The sequence below is a fragment of the Mya arenaria genome, chromosome 12 (genome assembly GCF_026914265.1).
Source record: "Mya arenaria isolate MELC-2E11 chromosome 12, ASM2691426v1".
In the NCBI taxonomy this organism is placed as follows: domain Eukaryota; kingdom Metazoa; phylum Mollusca; class Bivalvia; order Myida; family Myidae; genus Mya; species Mya arenaria.
The window spans coordinates 68765412-68787460 of NC_069133.1; the positions used below are offsets into that span (position 1 = coordinate 68765412).

Genomic DNA, 22049 nt, shown 5'->3' on the forward strand with positions numbered 1-22049 from the left:
TATAATCAATCCTGCCTTTATGTCTCTATGGCAATATCACATCTCATGTATTCTTTTTTTTAAGCCAATGAGTTATATAAGGATTTGCAGCATTCTGTAAGAAGCCTTTTTGCTAGAGTGTAAGTCCATTCACTGTTAGTATTTGGTATCAAGCTTGGTCCCCCCAACCCAAACCTTATTTATTTTTTTAGCCTACATTTCAGTAAGTTTAATTTTAATAAATAGTTGCTGATACAACAAAGAAAGGGTAAAAGATGCTTGCTATTACTATAGCAAAATAATAATGGTTTACTAAAACTTCTAAAAGATTCATTTTGGTAATCAAATATTCGATAGAAAGAATAACCGAATACTTGAATATAAATTTTGCAATCGTTTCCATCCCTACTTATCCACATCTTACATAAACTTAAACATTCATTCATAAAGGACAAACATGCCGAATGGTTTGCAACAGCATCTACCAAAACTGGCAAAATAAACAGAATTGATCGAGAGATCTTTGAACTTCTGTAAGGCAAGCAACATTGCTAAGTCAATAAACTTGGATAAATCCATGGCTTGTTGAGTTGCAAGAAGACACCATTGTACTGTTACTTTCTACAGAGTAGAAAGCAGTCGTTTAGTTATTGACCATAAACCAATATGCACCAGGAATTGTGCGATTAATAAAATATGACTCTTACACAGTACTATGGTTTAATTTTGATCACTATGCGTAATATATCCTATTGCACGCCTTCATTGTTGTTTTTAAAAAGATGGCAAAGCAATCAAAAGTTTAATGCAATATAAAATTACTGTACACTGACAAAGACTGCGCAAGGTATTTAAGGCGTACAGTTCTATTATCACTTTAATTAAAAATTGGCACCTGTTTCCAATACATTTACTCTGCTGGTAGAAAAATAAACTAACTAAGGAAATAAAAATAACAGGTCGCTGATTCTTTGAGTACATCTAAAGCTAATGGATGCTAAATATAACATATAAAATGCCCTCAACCCCCCCGACCAAAATAAAAAACAACAACAAAAACAGGCCGTTTCCAAAGTCAGATTTTACAATTTAAATGCGAATACATTAATGTAACGATTAATTATATGCCCATTTAAACCTGCCATTTAGCCTGTATCTACGCAAAGCCTAGTTGCTAGAAAATAGTTCTGACAAGATAACACAGCAAACAAAATTGAAAAAAATTGCGATACAGAGTCAGCAAAATGTGTCTCCAGTGATCTACAATGTGTTTGGACCGATTACAAGTGTATGCCAATTAGAAGATATCGAGTGTTCATCGTAGCGAAACAATGCAGAGGGTCACATTAATGTGATGGTTGTGATCTTGTCACTTTTATTGGGGTGTGAATGACAAACCAGGTCTGTGTATTACAATTTTTACTCACTTAGACGTTTTGGATCGAAAAAATGAATCAATTTCAGACCGATTTTTTAATCATTTTCTGTTCCTGACATTAAACCAGCGTGGCCAAAATCAGTCCAGACCAGCAAATTGTCAGTTTTTAGAAGCCCTGTTAAAAGGAGGATTTCAGGGGAATGTGAACAGTTTAATGCGAGGATAAACAGTCAGAAGGTAATTGAACAAAACCACAGCTACTATTCACTGGCACTAGGAGAAATGGCAATAGTGCTGTAATTGTGAGCAATTTTTGATGTGTTTAGAAAGAACCAGAACACAGCATTTACAGTTACAAAGCGTACATACCCACAGCATTGTTATCATCTGGAACAAAAATGGATATGTTTACTTTACTTTGGTTGAAGACCAACATTCTTGATCCATATTTAAAAAACAATTGTGCATTGCCCAATGTGTTGTCATAGTGCCTTACCTCAAACAATTTATCTTTGTCAACCTTATCAATACAATTGAATTTTTTTAGACCTGTGTCATGTCGACTCTCTCACTTATAAACGCTAGACTAAGCCTTATTTTACTATTTTAGTCTTGTTTCATACTATTAAAACATCTTACATTCCTAGTAACTTATCTCTGGACATTTGCAATCGCTTTCTAACAATTTTTTACCGTTCGGGCCAATCTCATAAAAAGTTGCCATAACTATTCATTTAAGTACCCAAAAAGCCTTATTCGTTAAAAAGATCAGACATGAGCACTGCAACTGGTTGTCAACGCTTGATTGTTGTTGTTGTCTTTATGAAAAACGGGCCATGACTCAACAGTTACGAGATCAATATGGATCTTGTTTCGCAAAACTATTAAATAATTGGTGAATGCTAAAAGATTTACTGCAATTTACTATGGTCTCATAAGGTAGAAATATTGTGTTTTCTGCAGATCTCGTATATTAAACTCAGTTTCCTTCATAAAAACCTTTGTATTAAATGTGTTAAATCTTATTATGGAGTAATAGTGCATCTTTAAATATTTTTAATGGTTTGTAGGTGTCTGCAAACTGGCAATGATGACAGCAGCAATGAAGCCAAGACTATCACGTCGATTCAAACAAACACACAAGCTGCAAGCTTAAACTTCCATTTAACAAATAATTTCCAACACAGTACTTTTTTCAGTTGAGAGAAATGTGAGCTGACAATCATCAACGTGCCACCTGGGTGTCTCTACCAGCGAAAGGGCTGTGAATGGCATCTGGCACACTGGACACCGCCCTGCCGTGGGAAAATATTTTGATTTGGAAAAATGCATGATCATGCAAAACAATTGCAAATAAGGGAATACACTTTAAGAACCTTTAAGTACACAACATATTACTGTGTGATAGGTGGTCTAGTGTACGGATTATTGTTCACAACAATCAATAAAATTTTATCATTCAAGAGAATGTTTCAACATTGTTACTGGAGAAAATAACCAACCTTTAGATGGCAGTAAATTAAAAACAAGAGTGCAGCAGAGCCAATACAGTACTCGTCTGTTTAATTCACGATTAAATGAGGGACATACCAGTGCCAATTATTATAGCCATAATTACGGGCCTTGCATACTATACATGTGTGTATTGTCTCTGGTAACATGCATATATATACCAAGATCCTTTTGAATATCTGGACGGCTTTTGGGCCAAGGTTTAAGCTTTTACATATCGACAGAGACTCAAAGGCTATCACATTGGCTCAAGTTTCTTTTTTTCAAAAATCCAACAAGCTGTATATCACCAACCTGACCGATCCTGGTCCGAACTCTTTCTACTAGGTGTCCTCTCTGCTTTAATTTTTGCTGCAATGTTGCCATCTAACTTGTGTGAGCTTGCTATGCTGCCTCCTGATTTCTGCTTGCTTTTCCGTCGTTTGGTTACTGCTTTGAGATTTGGTTTTCCATCATTTTCATGTTTAATAACTGTTTCGGTTTTAACTTTTTTCTTTCTGCGTGAATCTTTTCTTGGCTGTAATATAAAATGAAATTAGAAGATGATTACAACACAGATACCGAAACCTTTTCCAAAATATACCTACATTATATGCATTTTTCAACTAAGTCAAGAGCCATAACTCTACTCTAAATAAGAAGCCACACGCTATACCCCTGAATGAGGCACAACCTCACATGCCAGTTAAGGGCTTCACAGAAGACTAAGCTTTAGCATAGGGTGAAACAAATGTGCAGCTGACAGGGGCTCCAACCTGATTTGCCGTACACACACCTTTTTAACATATAGGTAGCAACAATAATGTGATCTCTACGACATTTGGACATTAAGTCTACTAATAAAGGCTTGGCTAATAGCAGCTAAGATTCAAAGTTGACATTTCTGCCAGTCGATAAGGACTTAAATTTATTATTGACATAACATTTTATTGGTAAATAATATTCATCTGTTCATAGTGTTTCAAGTTCACTAAATGCTTGCTTCAAGTCCACCTAAATGGCTGTCAATGAGTCTTATGAAGATTTATAACTATGGCAGACTCGTGACGTCCACCATCCCAGCAAAAAGTAGCGAACGGTCCTTGCCCAGAGAATCCTCGCGGCCACAATGTTGAAATTATCTCCGTTATAAATTCAAATTTCTACAAAAATATTATTGCCTACTTATAAACACATATTTATTTATGTCATTTTGCCAAAAAAACATGTTCAGATATTATAAAACACTTTAATGTGTCGATTGTGTATCAAGTATTCCGATATCTGTAAATCTGGGACAAATCTGACAGGTTGTGTACATACATACGGCATAACGGTTTTCGTGACCCAGAATATGTTTATGTGAAAATAACGACTCTAATGACAAATTCAATCCAGTTTAGATTGATCACTGTCCGGTATATATAAAGTAAACCTGGGAGGAAAAGTGCGCCCGGTGTGGGGCTTGAACCCACGACTGCCTGAACACTAGCACGGCGATCTAACCAACTGAGCTAACCCGGCGGCTGGTTCTAACCCCCACACACTACACTCCTCCCCCCATTAACCTTTTAGGCCGACGGAGGCACTACTGCCGTTTACCGCTGCCACCAGTAAAGTAAACCTGGAAGGAAAAGTGTGCCCGGTGTGGGGCTCAAGCCCACGACCGCCAGAACACTAGCAAAGCGCTCTAACCAACTGAGCAAACCGGGCGGCTGGTTCTAACCACAGGCATCTGAATCATTGTTTGTCACTAAAATGTTGTTTAAAACCATTTTGGGTACATACAATGAGATAAACAACACATCTGAAGATATTTAGTGTCTTTGATATACAAAAAAGAAACAAGGTATGTAACTCAAACTTACCCGATTTCACGGTAGAGTCCAGTTTTATGCAAATTTCTCAACCAACATATAAACAATCCATTTTTAAATAAGTGACATGGAAAGAAAAGTCAATTACCTTTAAAATGGTGTGCGATATGTTGGTATAACTATATTGTCTTTAGACAAACAAGCATAATTCAATGTCCAATTCTCGTGTTTTTCTTTAGTCTGAAAGAGTACAGCAAATTCAAATCTTCAATTTTCCCCGTGTAAACAGTACTAAACACAGACCTATTGAAGTTATTTTATGCTTCAGTGTAAAGATAAATTAATTCCATTTCATAATATCACGAAAAGACTAACATCACAATGTTAGAAACAACTGTATCAGTCTTTAAACTAAATCCTCTTTTAATTTCGTAGGCACCAAGCCATTTTACCGACAAGCACCCAGTTGATGTCATTGACATGTACATTAAACATCTTTGTACCGGCTTGAATGTGAGCCACACAAGCTTGGATGGGTCAAATACTCTTCTTTGGAGGTAGTCCAAATAATTGTACGTTAACGGATTTTTTTTTAGATTTTTGATATGGCAAATCCTCCACGTACAAATTGTCTAGTATCAAAAGTGGGTAGTTGTTCCGATCAGGATTCCGGGTTAAAGCATATAGCGTCTATAAAATATCATAAAAACAAGAAATATTACCAGAAAATGTTATTTTATATTAGTTCCGTACACAAAAAATAAATATCCAACTTCTGATTATGAGTTTGACGGCTTTTCTTCATTTCATTCTGTCAAAACATAACGATATATACATGAAGGGCACCTGCAAGTCTTTAGGGCACAGTTTTAAATCGCTCGGAACATTTCGGCCATGGCCGAGTTGTTACGATTGTATAAAGAGGTCCATCTCGAAGCTTTGTCGGAGGAGGCCGAGTTATTACGATTGTATCGAGTTGTTCCCCTTCGCATAATTGTTGTTTGTGTCAGTCAACTTTCGTTTTATTGGAAAGGTAAACAACTTGTTTTTATGCATTAAATGCTTGTTTAGTGCAAAATAACATTTCACTTACATGGTAAAATATGAATATTACTCTTTATGATCAATTTCAACAATAAAATACTTCACTTAAAACAATTTCAATATTTTCAAAACACCCCCGTTTTTTGCACATTCCCGTTTAGACGTTAGGGATTGGAAGAATCCCGTATAACACGTCTATTATTTTAGACTACTTTGGAGGTTGATCAGAAACATCTGAGCGCTGTCAGGAAAATGTTCGTCTCAAACAAAATTTTAAAGAGGATTTAATTTGAAGACTGATACGGTTGTTTCTTAAACTGTGGTGTTAGTCTTATTGTGATTGAAGATTTGAATTTGCTGTACTCTTTCCGACTAAAGAAAAACACGAGAATTGGACATTGAATTATGCTTGTTTGTCTAAAGACAATATAGTTATACCAACATATCGCACACCATTTTAAAGGTAATTGACTTTTCTTTCCATGTCACTTATTTAAAAATGGATTGTTTATATGTTGGTTGAGAAATTTGCATAAAACTGGACTCTACCGTGAAATCGGGTAAGTTTGAGTTATATACCTTGTTTCTTTTTTGTATATCAAAGACACTAAATATCTTCAGATGTGTTGCTTATCTCATTGTATGCACCCAAAATGGTTTTAAACAACATTTAAGTGATAAACAATGATTCAGATGCCTGTGGTTCTAACCCCCACACATAACATATTTTGAACAACTTTGTCATTATTATTCAACATTGATGCATTCTATTACTACATATACTTTCGCCCGGTGTTAAATGGTAGAGAATTGTAGCGTTACTGGTATATATAAAAAATGTCAAAAATAATAGCTACAAACAGCATTTATACTAATGACTTTTAAAATTCGAAAGTGAAAGTAGAATAAAATGTGCAGCAGATACAGTACTTAGAACTTTATTTTCAACGTCAGATGGATATTACTACCTGTGGCAATCGTTTCTGTGATGTATAGTTCCATATATCATCCTCATCGCTGCTGATTACATTCTGAAAATTAGACATATTTTGACATCTTCAGTCTTGTTGAGTTTTCAGGGAAATTTGTAACAGACGACACCGTAAGGTAAATAGGTTAAACACCACCATTTATCATGACTAGTGGGAGTTATTTCCCATACATTTATAAACGCGGGAAATATCGGGCAAGATCAAGCAGTATTCGTTTAGTTAGATCAGATCATCCATTTGCTCTTTTGGATAAACCAAGACATACAAATTATACATACACTTGTAAACAAATCATATAAAAGAACAAATGGGTCGGGCTACACCCTGCACCCCTCACCTCATAATCGAACATGATCGAAGATAACTTTTTAATATAGGAGAAAAAAAGTAATACATGGCGACCCAAATCTTTCTGTATGAATTTAAAAGAGACCGCTGCATGTTCGTTATTAATTAATATACGTACCGTACTATACCTTGCAAAACATTGACCACGGATTGCAGGCATTGCAGGCATTAAATAATAGAGTGTTCGACCCTTTTCCACGAAACATTTCTACTAAACGCTTGTATCTCCAAAGGCTTTATAAGGTTGCGAGGATTGGAAACATTTTTGATAAGTATATTGCACCCTCTCATTTAAATGTTACTGCCATACCATGCCTATGTTATTGTAACAACGATGAACTGTATATGCTCAAGTAAACACTAAATAAATGTTCTGTTCTGTTCTGTTCTGTTCCGTTCCGTTCTATTCTGTTCTGTTAAATCAAGCTTTCTAGATATCACTGAAACGCCAAGTGGACACGGTTTCAATTTAATCAGTGTAAGTATCACAGTCAGTTGCATTATTGTTATTGTAAGTCTGACACATACAGTACATGAGTTTGTGCATTTCATGCCTAGGTGTCATGGTGTTTATTAATGGTGTTGACGCTAAATATGCCGACTGCTCCTCCCATATTTCACCACCGATTGTAAACCCATTGACATCTCTGCTGATTCTGCTAAACATTGCGACGTAAGTAAGACGGCATCGATTAGATTACGACGTTAACGTACAGTCTGTCTACAGGTTTATTGTCATTGAATTAGAATGGGCGGGATAGTTGACTTATCTGCAATAAACTAGTCCGATAAAATCATGACACATAATGAACATTTTCATGTGCGAATGATACCAATTTCTTAATAACCTTATCATGGTATTGTTAAAATTAATCATTATGTTGATAAAAACATACAAAAGGGTGCAAAGGGACATGCACGAAAATTTGGTTTTAATTTACTCAAAAACTTCAGTATACGTCACTGGCTACCTTTTTCCTGGTACAAACTATGTGCTTGTGTTTATCTCAACTAGCACTAGCCTGTGCTTGGGACAAGAGGCTAAGATAAACAGATGAAAGGAACCAAATTGAACAGTGGCTACCTAGTTCCTGGTACAAACTATGTGCTTGTAAAATTATAACCTAGCACTAGCCTGTGCTTGGGACAAGGGGCTGCAAACAACAGATGGAAGGAATACAATTGTGTACATGTATTTGAATGCACTTTAGTTCAATAAACGACATAAGCTAAACATTAAAATGAATAAGACCACCACCATCATAACCAGCAGCAGCATCGTCGTCATCATCATTTTGCTGAAATTTGGATACATGCACTTAAAACTTAATAATAAACCGTTAATTTATTACAAAGTTATATTCGTCCGATCTTTTACATTACACACGGTTTGTAATGCTGGAAACATATTTTTTTCAGGCGTACGTTAATAAATACGTCACGTACTTCCTCCGTCCGAGACGTGTATAATTCTTGAATTGAACTTATAAATCAGTATTGCACACATTTAAACAAAAAAAACTTATTTAAAAGACCTCGTTTATTTGACTGATCTTTTCTTTCTCTATTTACGTTTTCTTTAAATTAAAAGCTTAAGTAAGCAACCATTTAAGCTCTCACATAAAGCATGTACAATTCCCTTAATCATTTACTGGACAAGTTTTACTATTTTCAAATATTAAGATGCGTTGAAAGTGGTATTTTTTTAAAGATAACACTATTTAAAATGTTTTTTGACACTTAGCTTTTTCCAATTAACTTATAGTTTTATTTTAGTCTGTTATATTTGGGTAATGAAATATCACTATTAAGTATATATGTACCATTTTTTGTGTTCGTTTGATTTTCTTGAATATGCATTATCTTCGGACTATGTTGGATAAGTTCTGGTATTTAACGGATACGGGTATTTAAATTCAATACATACACACGTATTACACGTATACATTTCGAGTGATAAACCCTAAGCTACTTACTAAGTAATGTATTTATGGATAACACTATTGTAACCGTGTATTTAATAGCTGAAAACACACAATTATTAAATGCCAGATGGATCCTAAAAGATTTACAGTTATCAACTATCGTCTCATAAGGTAGAAGCACCGTGTTTTTGCACCTTTTTTCAAATTAAACACGGTATCCTTAATAAGAACCATTGTTTTCGATATTTATTCGTCCTTTTCGTTTAAATAAAACAAGTGTACTAATTGTGGCACTGCTTTATTTGGGATTTAGAGTGCATCTTTGATAAATTTATTTACCCCTGTGTTTTGGGGTTACCTGACTTAGTATGGTCAAGGCAAACTAAAAGCTTCGGATTCTGAAGTCAAGCAGCAACATTGATTGAATTTCAAAGTAGGACTAATTATAAGAAGGCTTGATACGATAACTCAAATACCTCACTAGTTCTTATCAATGTATTCTTATGTTATTTATAATTTAAGGAAAACGCTCCTTTTCCCTTCATTGCAATGATGTCGATGAACCTGAGTGTCCATCACATGTTACACCACCAGTTTTGAAATACTGACAAATCTACTTGTTTTGCTTAGTTTGGCGACGTAAGTAGGACGTTACCGATTAGATTACGACGTTAACGTACAGTTTGTCTACAGGTTTATTGCCCCTGAATTAGAATGGGCGGGATACTTTACTAATCTGCAATAAAATAGTCCGATAAAATCATGACACTTGAATAAACATTTTCATTTGAAATTAATTTCGATTTCTTAATTACACATTGTATATGATCTTGTCAGGGTTAACACAAATCTTATTTTATACTTTAGATCTTCAATAGGACCATATAGAATCAGTTACATGTAAAGGTTAAATCAATTAATGTTTTGATAGTCTTCCCAGTCGTAAATAAAAAAGGAATTTTAAATGTTGTTTCGACCCTCAAACGCAAGAGAGAAAGAGAAACAATCTTAAACAACAACAACAGCTTGTTTTTACAAACAGTTTGACTACAGATATTTTCAAGAAGTAAAGTGAACAGTCCAAATGTTCACAAAAAATCTTCACTGATCCTAGTCTAAGAGTTTTAATGCCCGTGCAGAGTAAAATTCACATGAAATATTGAAAGCACTATATTAGCACACACCTTCAGAATAATTCCTACAAAAATGGATTGTAATCATCATAGAATTATTTAATTAAATGCAATATTTTAGAAATGTTATAGCACTAGTGAAAAAATACTACAACATACTCATGCACTTTCTCTCAAATTCTATTAGAATCTAGTTGAATATAAACCTTTTATACACAAGCAATAAATAGAGAATAACAGAACATCCTAAACAATCCTGATAAATGCATTCCACAGATATCTGTTGTTGCTGTTGTTGTTGTTGTTTTTTTGTTGTTGTTCTTTTGTTGTTATGGTTTTTGTTACGTGATTCATATTGTTCTTATTCATGTTCTTTGATTATGAGAGGTTTACGTCAATGGAAACGTCACGTTCTATCTCCAGACCGTGAATTAGTTTCTAAGTCGTGTAGCTGTAGTAGTTCTTTGAGTTTGGGTTAGGGTTGTATCTGACACAGTAGGGCTAGGAGAGCCTGTAAACACGTTCTTGTGGTCAAACAACAAGTAATGCATAGGCTTTGATTGAGCTGATAAGGTTCCCATTGTCAGTAATTTGTAAGGAGAGTGAAATAAAATATCGGATAAAAACAATAAAGAATCAAATTTTATTAATATACCAAGTGTTTACAAAGCAATATAATAATTAACATATCGGTAAAAAGTCGACACACATAAATGAAAATAGTCAATATCACGATGACCCACGTACAGGGTACATGAACATGTCATTTCCGAAAAGCAATTCAAGGTTTTTTTCTGAGTACTCTACTCGAGTACCGATTTTACTACTCTTTTTTATCCCTAATAAAAACAACAAACCAATAGAAATATTATTATGGTTTTAGACTTTGTCTTGTTTGTTTAAAACATGGCCACTGGAAAATTACGAGGGATTTTTAGTTTAGATGAAAATCTAGCATCGCGACATAAACGGAGAACTAGAATAAGTTTAAACAAGATTCTATTCTTTTATGATATTTAAGCCTTGTAAAATGATCCAGATTTAGACATTCGTCTCATACACTTGGTTAAAACAAAAAATATTTCAATCACACATTTTCGAGATAAACAAAGTTTACGCATAATCAATGGATGTACTACATGTATGGTAAAAATACATGAAAATTAGACAAGTGAAATAGGCACAAAAAGGAATTCCACGATAGAATTGAGAAGAAAACTTGGCAGAATTTGCAGGACAGGTTAGTGGTAGAATCAAGTTGGTTCCAATTTATATACATGAGTCCAGAAGCGTTAATTTTGATGAATGTAGTGCTGAACGTGCTTCAATAGTGTTGTGTGGGTATTGTTCGTGGCTGTTTTATCCATTAAGTAGTAGATGGAGTGACAAAATCCTGATAGCGGATTACTAGTCGAAAAGTTGATGTCTTTGACCATAATACAGCAGAGAGATGAAGCAGTCTTCAATTTCTCAACATAAGCAATTGCGTATATTGACAATTATTTTAGAGATTATTACAGTCCATCCCAGCATTGCATGAGTGACACTTAATTTGCGTTTACTCTCATGGTATAATAGTTTTTTTTATTATTGTAAGTATTTTACTTGAATGAGAGCATGGGTGAACGACTTGTTTCCTTTAGTCCATTCCACGATAATTTTGTAGATGACAAGAAGGAATTTAATAGCAACTGGGTTTAAAATGAAATGTTACGAAGGTTAACTGAAGATTGTACCGGGCTGGATCATCAACTCGGGAAGAAATCAGAATTGCCATCCCCTTGCTTTTGATATCCTTTTCGGGAACCAGCACTAGGTTTTTTTGGCCATTGTCTTGTCCAACAATCAACTTTGGAAGATTTCTAGCTGTAGTCATTAAAACCTCGTTAACTGTTTTTGCATTCTGGGCTGACTGTGAACTAGCTCCTTGACCATACAGGAATTTACTGCTGGCTATTAAAATGTCCGCCGCATTTTTCGCTATTACAGAAACCTTCCCAGTTATGTAGTTCAGCAAGACACTTGGGTTTTGCTCACTTGAAGAAATCCCTGATTCACCAGCGGTGTCCCCAGCAACATCATCAGAAGTAATCACATCTGTCATAGAATCATCATTTATTTCACCATCATTATCGTCTGGTATAAAACCACCATCAAGCCTGGCAAATGTAGTTTGTGATAAAGTGCTATTCAGTTGTAAATTCCTGTAAGTAGTTTGTGATACAGTACAAAAGTTTCCAATTTCAAACTCCGTAGTCTCAGAACTTTGCCTCGAATTTGCACTTTCCGGCCAATGCAATGCCGGAGATTTAGATCTTTGGGTTGAGTGACTTCTTTCATGTGAAGTATTTGCTGGAGATTTAGAACTTTGCCCTGAGCAACTGATTTCATGCAAATTGGACGCTGGAGACCTAGAATTTTGCCTGGAGGGACTACTTTCAGGCCTTCTTTTTTGTTTATCCAAAGAGTTGCCACTACACATTGAGTTGTCATCTGTGAACACTGTCGGTGTTTTACATGAAGACTTCAAAGGAATAAATGTTTGTTTGTCTATTTCATCATTATTTGTAATACCAACTGCCTTGTCACCCTGTCCTGACACTGATTCAAGTTCTTGACTGCATGAACATGGGCTGTCCTGGTCAATTATTTTCATCACCGGTCCTTTTCTGTCATTTAGACACTTACTACAACAGTAAGTTTTACCATAAAACATTCCAGTATCTTCACCACTACTGCTCTCCGAAATTATAGTTATATCCTCCTTATTAACATTCATAAAAAAAGTCAATATGTCTTTCTGATTGTGATTATCTAACTTTCTTTTAACCTTACTTTTCTTTTCAGTTTTAACAGTTCGAGAATGTTTTGCTTCTCCTTTTCGTTTTCGAGATCTATTCATATTTTCAGCACTAGCTTTACTTATTGATTTCTTTTCAGATTCAACAACTTTTCCTCGACAATTTTTATTAGTTCTAGGCTTATGAGTTATCTTCGAAGACTTGGATTTAATGTTGGAATACATGTCAGTATCTATCACAGTATGGTTACTTGTACTTTCCCCAAGATCACACTGTTTGCTTGCACTGATTCCATCAGGTTTTAATGCATTAACATCATTAGTATCACTATCTGTTGGCAAAGGCTTACACATTTTCTTTGCAAAAAAGCCAATATCAGAATCTGTTGTAGATTCATTTTCTTCACTTTTCTTTTTATACTGATTATCATTTTCATTTAAATAATCGTTATCTTCAGAAAAACCATTCGCATTGTCCACCACATTAATTTCATCAACACATCTGGCTTCTTCATCAGCAGCTCTTTCAGAGACAGTCACAGTATAACTTAAAGGAATGGGATCATCTTTCCCTTTACTCTTCTTTGAAGACTGTCCATCAGTTTGTTGGATCTTACTATTTAGAAAACATGACTGAGTTAGCGTGTTTTTAAAGATGTCCAAATCGTCACTGTCAGAGTCCTCACTTAGACTCTTTATAGCACTGCTAGGTTCATCATTCTGTATTTCTTCCTCTGAATGCTTAACAGGTTCTTTGGCAATATTTAGTTGTTCATCTTCTGATTCTAGCAGCATCTGGCTAAGTGTTTTGGATTCATCAAGATCATTAATGTCATCTATGCTGTCACAACTGCTGACTACAATCAGTTCATCAAACTGCACTTTTTTAATAAAGCTTTGGGAATTTATAGAAACATTACCTGCATCTTCCAGCTTTACATCTATATCTAAACTGTTTATTGCATTTGAATGGTCAGTCAATTTGGTTGCAATGAATTCCTTATTTTCATTGAAAATAAAATGCCGATTTTCAGCAGCATCTTTAGACTGGCTATCACTGTCAAACATTTGCTTTATTATATCATTCTTATTGCACACGCTTTTCTCTGAAACTCCTGTTTCCTTCTCAGAAATTATTGTTTCAGATTCTTCGACAAATTCCTCATAACCTTCGTCATCTGATTGGGAGCTAATGCTGTAGGATTCATAACTCTCCATTTCTGTATTTCCAGCATTATTTTTTGGCACATAGGACTCTTGACAGCTTTGACTGCTTGCACAAATAATACCATTAGAAAGACTGTCACCCTTTGCATCTGGTTTGTTTGATTTGTGTATCACTTCACCTACAAGACTCTTCTCACATTTTCTGATAGCTTTATCATGGACTTCTTCATCTAAACCCTCTTTAAACATGTCCTGGTCAGATTCTATGAGACCATTATGGTTATCATCTATTAACATATCACCTGACCTTTGTGAACTAGAGAGTGGACTGGTCGTGTCCAGAGTGATTGCACAATCAGCTGACGCTCCTGGTAAAAACAGCTGATTACAACTGTCAAAGTTTAGTTTCACCTTGGCGGAATCAACAATTCCTAAAATACACCGACATTGGTCTTAGAAATATATATGTATATATAACAATAAACTATTAATGAACATGTTATATGTCCACATGTAAATGTAAAAAGTGTATAAGTTAATAATTATAAAGCGAGCCTTTCAAATGATTAAAGGTATACTTACACCACTTTACTAACTTAAGATAGTGAAGCTTTTGTAAATATAAAGTTATTGACCATATAACAGCAATTACCTTTTCTGAATTCATCAAATTATTTAAAGTAAAATTGCTAGCATAAACATTTTTTTCTGCAAATATGTTATTAATATGATAACTTTGATATTTCACTGCTTGTTTGCTCTCACATTATACCTCTTGAGCTGGTAGCCTCGGACTGGCTTTTACGGAGGGACCTGGCCAGCTCTGTGTGTTTAAACCTTTTGTAATGGCTTGCAATAGTAGAACCACACTCTGTCCCCTGTGGACATTCTAAAATAGATAGCCAATAAGAATAGTCTCTCCGTTGCCAAGGAAATATCATTTATATATAGTCAATTTAAATTTCGCAATTTTGAAACGGATAATTTGATTGAAACAAGAGCTGTCACAGTAGGTGACAAATGCCCCCAAAGTGCCATCCAGTTCAATGGATTATGCTTACTAATATGCCAACATTCATGAAGAGCTATCATAAACTTGAAGCATATGCCAGTCCCCATGATGGTTGACATTAAGTGTGGAGGAGTGAAGCAGTAAGAGGTAGGGACATGCGTCCTGCACCTGACTAGTTGTCTTCATGTACTGAACACATGTGCCAATTCATTTTAAAATCCCTCCATGCATGATAATATTGCAGCCTGGACAGGACCAACTACTTTTTAATGGCATATTTGCAGAATTCCTTGAAATGATTAAGTGTGACCTTGAACTTTGAAGAAGGGCAGTGGGTCTTGCACATGTCACATCGCATAAATATATAAAACACATGTGCCATTTTTTAATTCAACTTTGCTATACTAAGTTACAGCCTGGACACGACCAACTACACTGTATATGCATAATGCAGTATTCCATAATGGTGAGCTTGAGGTAGGAACATGGTAGGGACTTGCCAAGTAATTTTCAAATGCATATGTGCAGCATTCCATTATTATTAAACTCCAACAGTGACTTGGACTTTGGGGCAGGGTCACAGGTCTTGCATGCGACTCGCTGTCTTTAAGTAACAGCCTTTGGGGCGTAAAAAATTGAATTTGCCAACAAAAATGGCTTAAAATTACTGTAAGAATATTTCACTTCAAATTTTAATGACTCAACAAGACAGTATTTATATATAGCTTCAACCATTCATAGTTGGTAATGAGAAGTCTATATACATGGAAAATGGGGGGTCTAATGGCATCACGATACACAATACACCTGGAATGTTTTGTTTTAGAATGCATGTAGAAGCCTTTCTTGGCTTATACCAGCATAATAAGATTAAAAAGAACACATATTTTGTAACATAATGTGCATGTTAAAGAGTTGTGGTTCAGTCATATGTCAGACATGTGTCAGTTGTTGGTCAGTCGTGGGTAATTTGTAGGTCAGACATGGGTCAGTCTTAGGTCAGTCATAGGTAAGACATTGGTCAGTTGTGGGCCAGACATGGGTCAGTCATGGGTCCGGGTCAGTCATTGGTAAGTCATGGGTCAGACGTGGGTCAGTCATGGGTCAGACATGAGTCAGGAGTAGGTCAGTCATAGGTCAGTTGTGGGTCAGTCGTGGGTATTTGACACTGACTATGAACAGAAACAAGCAAAACTCTTTTAATTACGTTTCAACCGTTAATATTTGTAACAAGTGAAGCAAGCTAGAAATTATAGGGTACCTGTATATACATTTGTAGTAAAGGAAAGAAGGTACACATACCTGATAAGCATAGACATACATAAGCAGGGGTGGATCCAGGATTTGATGTAGGGGGATGGGCATAACACATGAAGTTAATAAACAAATGAAAGCTTCAAAACCTATGGGGGGGGGGGGCAGTAGCCTCACGACAATAAAAAACTTATACTCTAACAAATAATAGTGAGTGAGAGATATTGTATCAATGATAAGGTGATGGGAAGGCATGAAAGTTACTTTTTTACATTTTAAAAAGTCAAGGAAACTTTATGCATTTAGGTTCATCTTTGTGCTGTTGCTGCAATAAAGCCACCTTTCGATTTGCTGATACTGACATTGCTACTGTATAGAGCAATCTTGTTTAACCATCCCTACAAAATGTGATTATTTCCTTTCTTGCTGTTGATGTGCCAAAGCACAAAAGAAATACAGTACATGATGCTATATCACTGAAATGTTTATTACATAGATGCCTTTTCAGATCTTATTAATTTCCATTTAGTTCAGCTATTCTAATGGACCCGAAGCCTCATCAAGCTTCATCAAGGAGTTTCATGTTCTCTTGTAGTGTAAGTCATTACACTCACAGTTATTAGTATTAAATAATAAATTCTAATGCCTTAATGTCTCTATGGCAATGTCCCATCTGATGTATTCTTTATTACAAAAGCATAAACTATGTTGTAAAAGACAAAGAGTAATAGAAGGATTAACATTGATCACTCTGTATGCAGTATTCACGCTACAGTATAAGTCCATTTTATGTTAGTACTTGGTATCAAACTTGCCCCCACCCCCCTCACCCCAACCCAAACCTTTTTTTAGCCTATGTTTCAGTACAGAAAGGATAAAAGATCCCGGCTATTGCTATAGCGAAATAATACTACTTATCCAACTTCAACATAGCTAAGTCAATAAACTTGGATAAATCCATGGCTTGTTGAGTTGCAAGGAGACACTATAATGTACTGTTACTTTCTACAGAGTAGTAAGCAGTCGTTTAGTTATTGACCATAAACCAATACACAGCAGCGATTGTGCAATTATTAAAATATGACTCTTACACAGTTCTATGGTTTCATTTTGTTCACTATGCGCAATGTTTCCTATTGCACGCCTTCATTGTTGTTAAAAAGATAGCAACGCAATCAAAAGTTTAATGCAATATAACATTACTGTACACTGACAAAGACTGCGCAAGGTATTTAAGTCGTACAGTTCTATTATCACTTTAATTAAAAATTGGCACCTGTTTCCAACATATTTACTCACTGGTAGAAAAATAAACTAACAAAGGAAATAAAAATAACAGTTCGCTGATACTTTGAGTACATCTGAACCTATTGGATGTTTAATATAACATATAAAATGTTCTCACCCCCCCCCCCCCCACCACCACCACCCCAATAGAAAAAATGAATCAATTTCAGACTGATTTTTTAATCATTTTCTGTTCCTGACATTAGTTCAGCGTGGCCAAAATTGGTCCAGACCAGCAAATTGTCAGTTTTTAGAAGCCCTAGTAAAAGGAGGATTTCAGGGGTATATGAACAGTTTAATGCGAGGATAAACAGTCAATAATCAGAAGGTAATTGAACAAAACCACAGCTACTAATCAATGGCAATAGTGCCGTTATTGTGAGCAAATTTTGATGTGTTTAGAAAGAACCAGAACACAGCATTTACAGTTACAAAGCGTACATACCCACAGCATTGTTTTCATCTGGAACAAAAATTGATATGTTTACTAAACTTTGGCTGAAGACCAACATTCTTAGCTCCACTCTTGATCCATTTAAAAAAAAATGTGCATTACCCAATGTGTAGTCATTGTGCCTTACCTCAAACAACTTATCTTTGTCAACCTTATCAATACCTTATCAATACCATTGATTTTTTTTTTACCTGTGTCATGTCGACTCTCTCACTTATAAACGCTAGACTAAGCCTTATTTTACTACTTTAGTCTTGTTTCATACTATTTAAACCTCTAACATTCCTAGTAAATTATCTCTGGACATTTGCAATTGCTTTCTAACAATTTTTTACCATTCGGGCCAATCTCATAAAAAGTTGCCATAACTATTCATTTAAGTACCAAAAAGCCTTATTCGTGAAAAACATCAAACATGAGCACTGCAACTGGTTGTCAGCTTGAATATTGTTGTTGTTTTTATGGAAAACGGGCCGTACCTCAACAGTTACAAAAAACATCAATATGGATCTTGTTTCACTTGCACAGATTGTCACTAAACATGCATACTTTATAAAGGTTTCATTTAAAGTGACACTCTTATTCAAAATCAATACATACACATGTAAAACAATCATAACTTTTGAGTGATAAACCTTTAACTACTTACTAAATAATGCATTTATGGAAAATATTAATTACTATTAACAATATTACAACTGTGTTTTTAATAGCTAAAAACGCAAAAATATTAAATGATTGGTGAATGCTAAAAGATTTACCGCGATTTACTATGGTCTCATAAGGTAGAAATATCGTGTTTTCTGCAGATTTCTTGTAAATTAAACTCAGTTTCCTTCATAAAAACCTTTTTTTTTTCGACATTCGTTCTTCCTTTGGGGTATATTAAAAAAATTGTATTAAATGTGTTAAATGTTATTTTGGAGTACTAGTGCATCTTTAAATATTTTGAATGGTTTGTTAGTGACTGCAAACTGGCAATGATAACAGCAACAATGAGACCAATACTAAAACGTCGATTCAAACAAACACACAAGTTGTAAGCTTTCATTTAACAAATAATTTCCAACACAGTACCCTTTTCAGTGGAGAAAAATGTGAGCTGACAATCATTAACGTGCCAGCTGGGCGTCTCTACCAGCGAAAGGGCTGTGAATGGCATCTGGCACACTGGACACCGACCTGCAGTGGGAGAATATTTTGAATTGGGAAAAATGCATGATCATGCAAAACAATTGCAAATAAGGGAATACACTATTATAAGAACCTTTAAGTACACAACATATTACTGTGTGAATGTTGGTTTAGTGTACTGATAATTGTTCACAACAATCAATAATATTTAATCATTCAAGAGAATGTTTTAACATTGTTACTGGAGAAAATAACCAACCTGTAGTAAATTTAAAACTAGAGTGCAGCAGAGCCAATACCAACACTCATCTGTTTAATTCCCGATCAAATAAGGGACATACCAGCGACAATTTTTATAGCCATAATTACGGGCCTTGCATACTATACATGTGTGTATTGTCTCTGGTAGCATGCATATATACCAAGATCCTTTTGAATATCTGAAAGGCTTTTGGGCCAAGGTTTAAGCTTTAACACATTGACAGAGACTCAAAGGCTATCATTGGCTCAAGTTTCTTTTTTCAAAAATCCAACAAACTGTAAAATCCAACAAACTGTATATCACCAACCTGACCGATCCTGGTCCAAACTCTTTCTACTAGGTGTCCTCTCTGCTTTAATTTTTGCTGCAACGTTGCCATCTAACTTGTGAGAGCTTGCTATGCTGCCTCCAGATTTCTGCCTGCTTTTCCGCCGTTTGGTTACTGCTTTTAAATTTGGTTTTCCATCATTTTTATGTTTAATACCTGTTTTCGTTTTAACTTTTTTCTTTCTGTGTGGATCTTTTCTGGGCTGTAATATAAAATGAATTTAGAAAATGATTACAACACAGATACCGAAACCTCTTTAAAAAAAAAAGAGCCACTTTTCCAAAATATACCTACATAGTATGCATATCAAGAGCCATAACTCTACCCTTAATGAGGAAGCCACACGCTATACCCCTGAATAATGCACAACGTCACATGCCAGTCAAGGGCTCCACACAAGACTAAGCTTTAGCATAGGGTGAAACAAATGTGCAGCTGACAGCTCCCAACCCCATTTGCCGTACACACACTTTTTTAACATAGGTAGCAACAATAATGGGACCTCTACGACATTTGGACATTAAAACTTGGCTAGAATAAAAGCTAAGATTCAAAGTTGACATTTGTGCCAGTGGATAGATAGATAGATAGATTTATTCGTGCATATATATATGTCATAGTAATAAACAAAATATCTCATAAAGTTATAACACAGACTGATTAACAAAGTATTAGTGATGATATCTATACTAAAGCACAACATCATTAGAATGCTTTGGATACATACGTGCGTTAACAAAGATTTAATTCAATGTGACAAATATATAACACAGGATAACCCATTAAATTTATTCAACTTATTTCCAATGGGGTCCTTATGACAAATATAATTATTTGCCAAGATCTTAGTTGTAAGCTGTTTAAATTAGGTTTTCTCTTACAAAAATAACATGCATGTACTCTTGACCAGTTAAAGAATGATTAAATGTTTTTGATCGAACTTCTTTTACAGTTATAATGCAACCGACTGTTAAAACCATATGACACTTAAGCAACATATGACAAAAATCTTAGAACTGATATGCAAGATAAAATGAATTACAATTAATAAAATAGGAAATCTTCCATTTCTGCACATTTCATACCAACAATGAGATGTGATTTCACTTCTTTTTTAAGTATTCTTATTTTTTAATTCTTTTTACTTTATTGGAAGACTGTTCCAGTCCTGGATTGCTTGATAAAAGAAAGTATTTAATATAAAACTGTCAGCCTATGGCACTTTGAAATTTCAAGCACTATGTCTACTGTTGTAAGAAGATGTCGATGCGTAGTCAAAATGACATTTTATAAAGGAGTTACATAACAATCTTCTTAGATTCATATCTAAAAAACCATTTTGTCTATATAATTTTTTAACCTAGAATTAACTTTACTGACAATATTGTTAACAATAGATGCAGCACTGAGATCATTGTCCAGTATACTTCCAAGATATTTAACAGATTGTTTAGGTTTTATTATACAGTATGGCCATTGCCGTTTACATTGAAGCTATCAACTTTTGTTAGTTTCCTTTTAGACCCAATAAAGACTATTAAACCATTTGATAATTTAAATTTGATAAAGACTTAAATTTATTATTGTCATAACATGTTATGGGTAAATAAAATTCATCTGTTCGTAGTGTTTCAAGTTCACTTAATGCTTGCATGTAACTTATGTTGAAAAAGTTCAAACACCATTTACTAATGATTTTTAAAAGGCACTTAAAATTCGAAAGTGAAAGTAGAATAAAATGTGCAGCAGATACACTATTACAGTACTTAGAATATTATTTTCAACGTCAGATGGATATTACTACCTGTGACAATCGTTTCTGTGATGTGCAGTTCCATATATCATCCTCATCGCTGCTGATTACATTCAAATTAGACATATTTTGACATCTTCAGTCTTGTTGAAATTTCAGGGAAACTTGTAACAGCCGACACCGTAAGGTAAATAGGTTAAACACCACCATTTATCATGACTAATGGGATTTTTTTCCCATACATTTATAAACGCGTGAAATATCGGGCAAGATCAAGCAGTATTCGTTTAGTTAGATCAGATCATCCATTTGTTCTTTTGGATAAACCAAGACATACAAATTATACATACACTTGTAAACAAATCATATAAAAGAACAAATGGGTCGGGCTACACCCTGCACCCCTCACCTCATAATCGAACATGATCGAAGATAACTTTTTTAATATAGGAGAAAAAAAGTAATACATGGCGACCCACGCTGCATGTTCG

At 34.8% G+C, this 22049-nt stretch overlaps 1 protein-coding gene across 1 annotated transcript in view; it reads right to left on the reverse strand.

Moving 5' to 3' along the window:
• Nucleotides 1–21737, reverse strand: part of LOC128210923 (uncharacterized) — a 60920-nt gene extending 39183 nt beyond the window's left edge. Inside the window, exons 1-10 of the mRNA XM_052915269.1 lie at nucleotides 21610–21737; nucleotides 19785–20007; nucleotides 19159–19263; nucleotides 18073–18090; nucleotides 14847–14963; nucleotides 11800–14505; nucleotides 10159–10172; nucleotides 3164–3386; nucleotides 2548–2652; nucleotides 1727–1744 (exon numbers count right to left, since the gene is read on the reverse strand). Of these exons, the coding sequence (XP_052771229.1) occupies nucleotides 1727–1744; nucleotides 2548–2652; nucleotides 3164–3386; nucleotides 10159–10172; nucleotides 11800–14505; nucleotides 14847–14963; nucleotides 18073–18090; nucleotides 19159–19263; nucleotides 19785–20007; nucleotides 21610–21684 (3604 nt within the window). The 5' untranslated portion in view covers nucleotides 21685–21737. The remainder of the gene's footprint in view (nucleotides 1–1726; nucleotides 1745–2547; nucleotides 2653–3163; nucleotides 3387–10158; nucleotides 10173–11799; nucleotides 14506–14846; nucleotides 14964–18072; nucleotides 18091–19158; nucleotides 19264–19784; nucleotides 20008–21609) is intronic.
• Nucleotides 21738–22049: the final 312 nt, after the last annotated feature.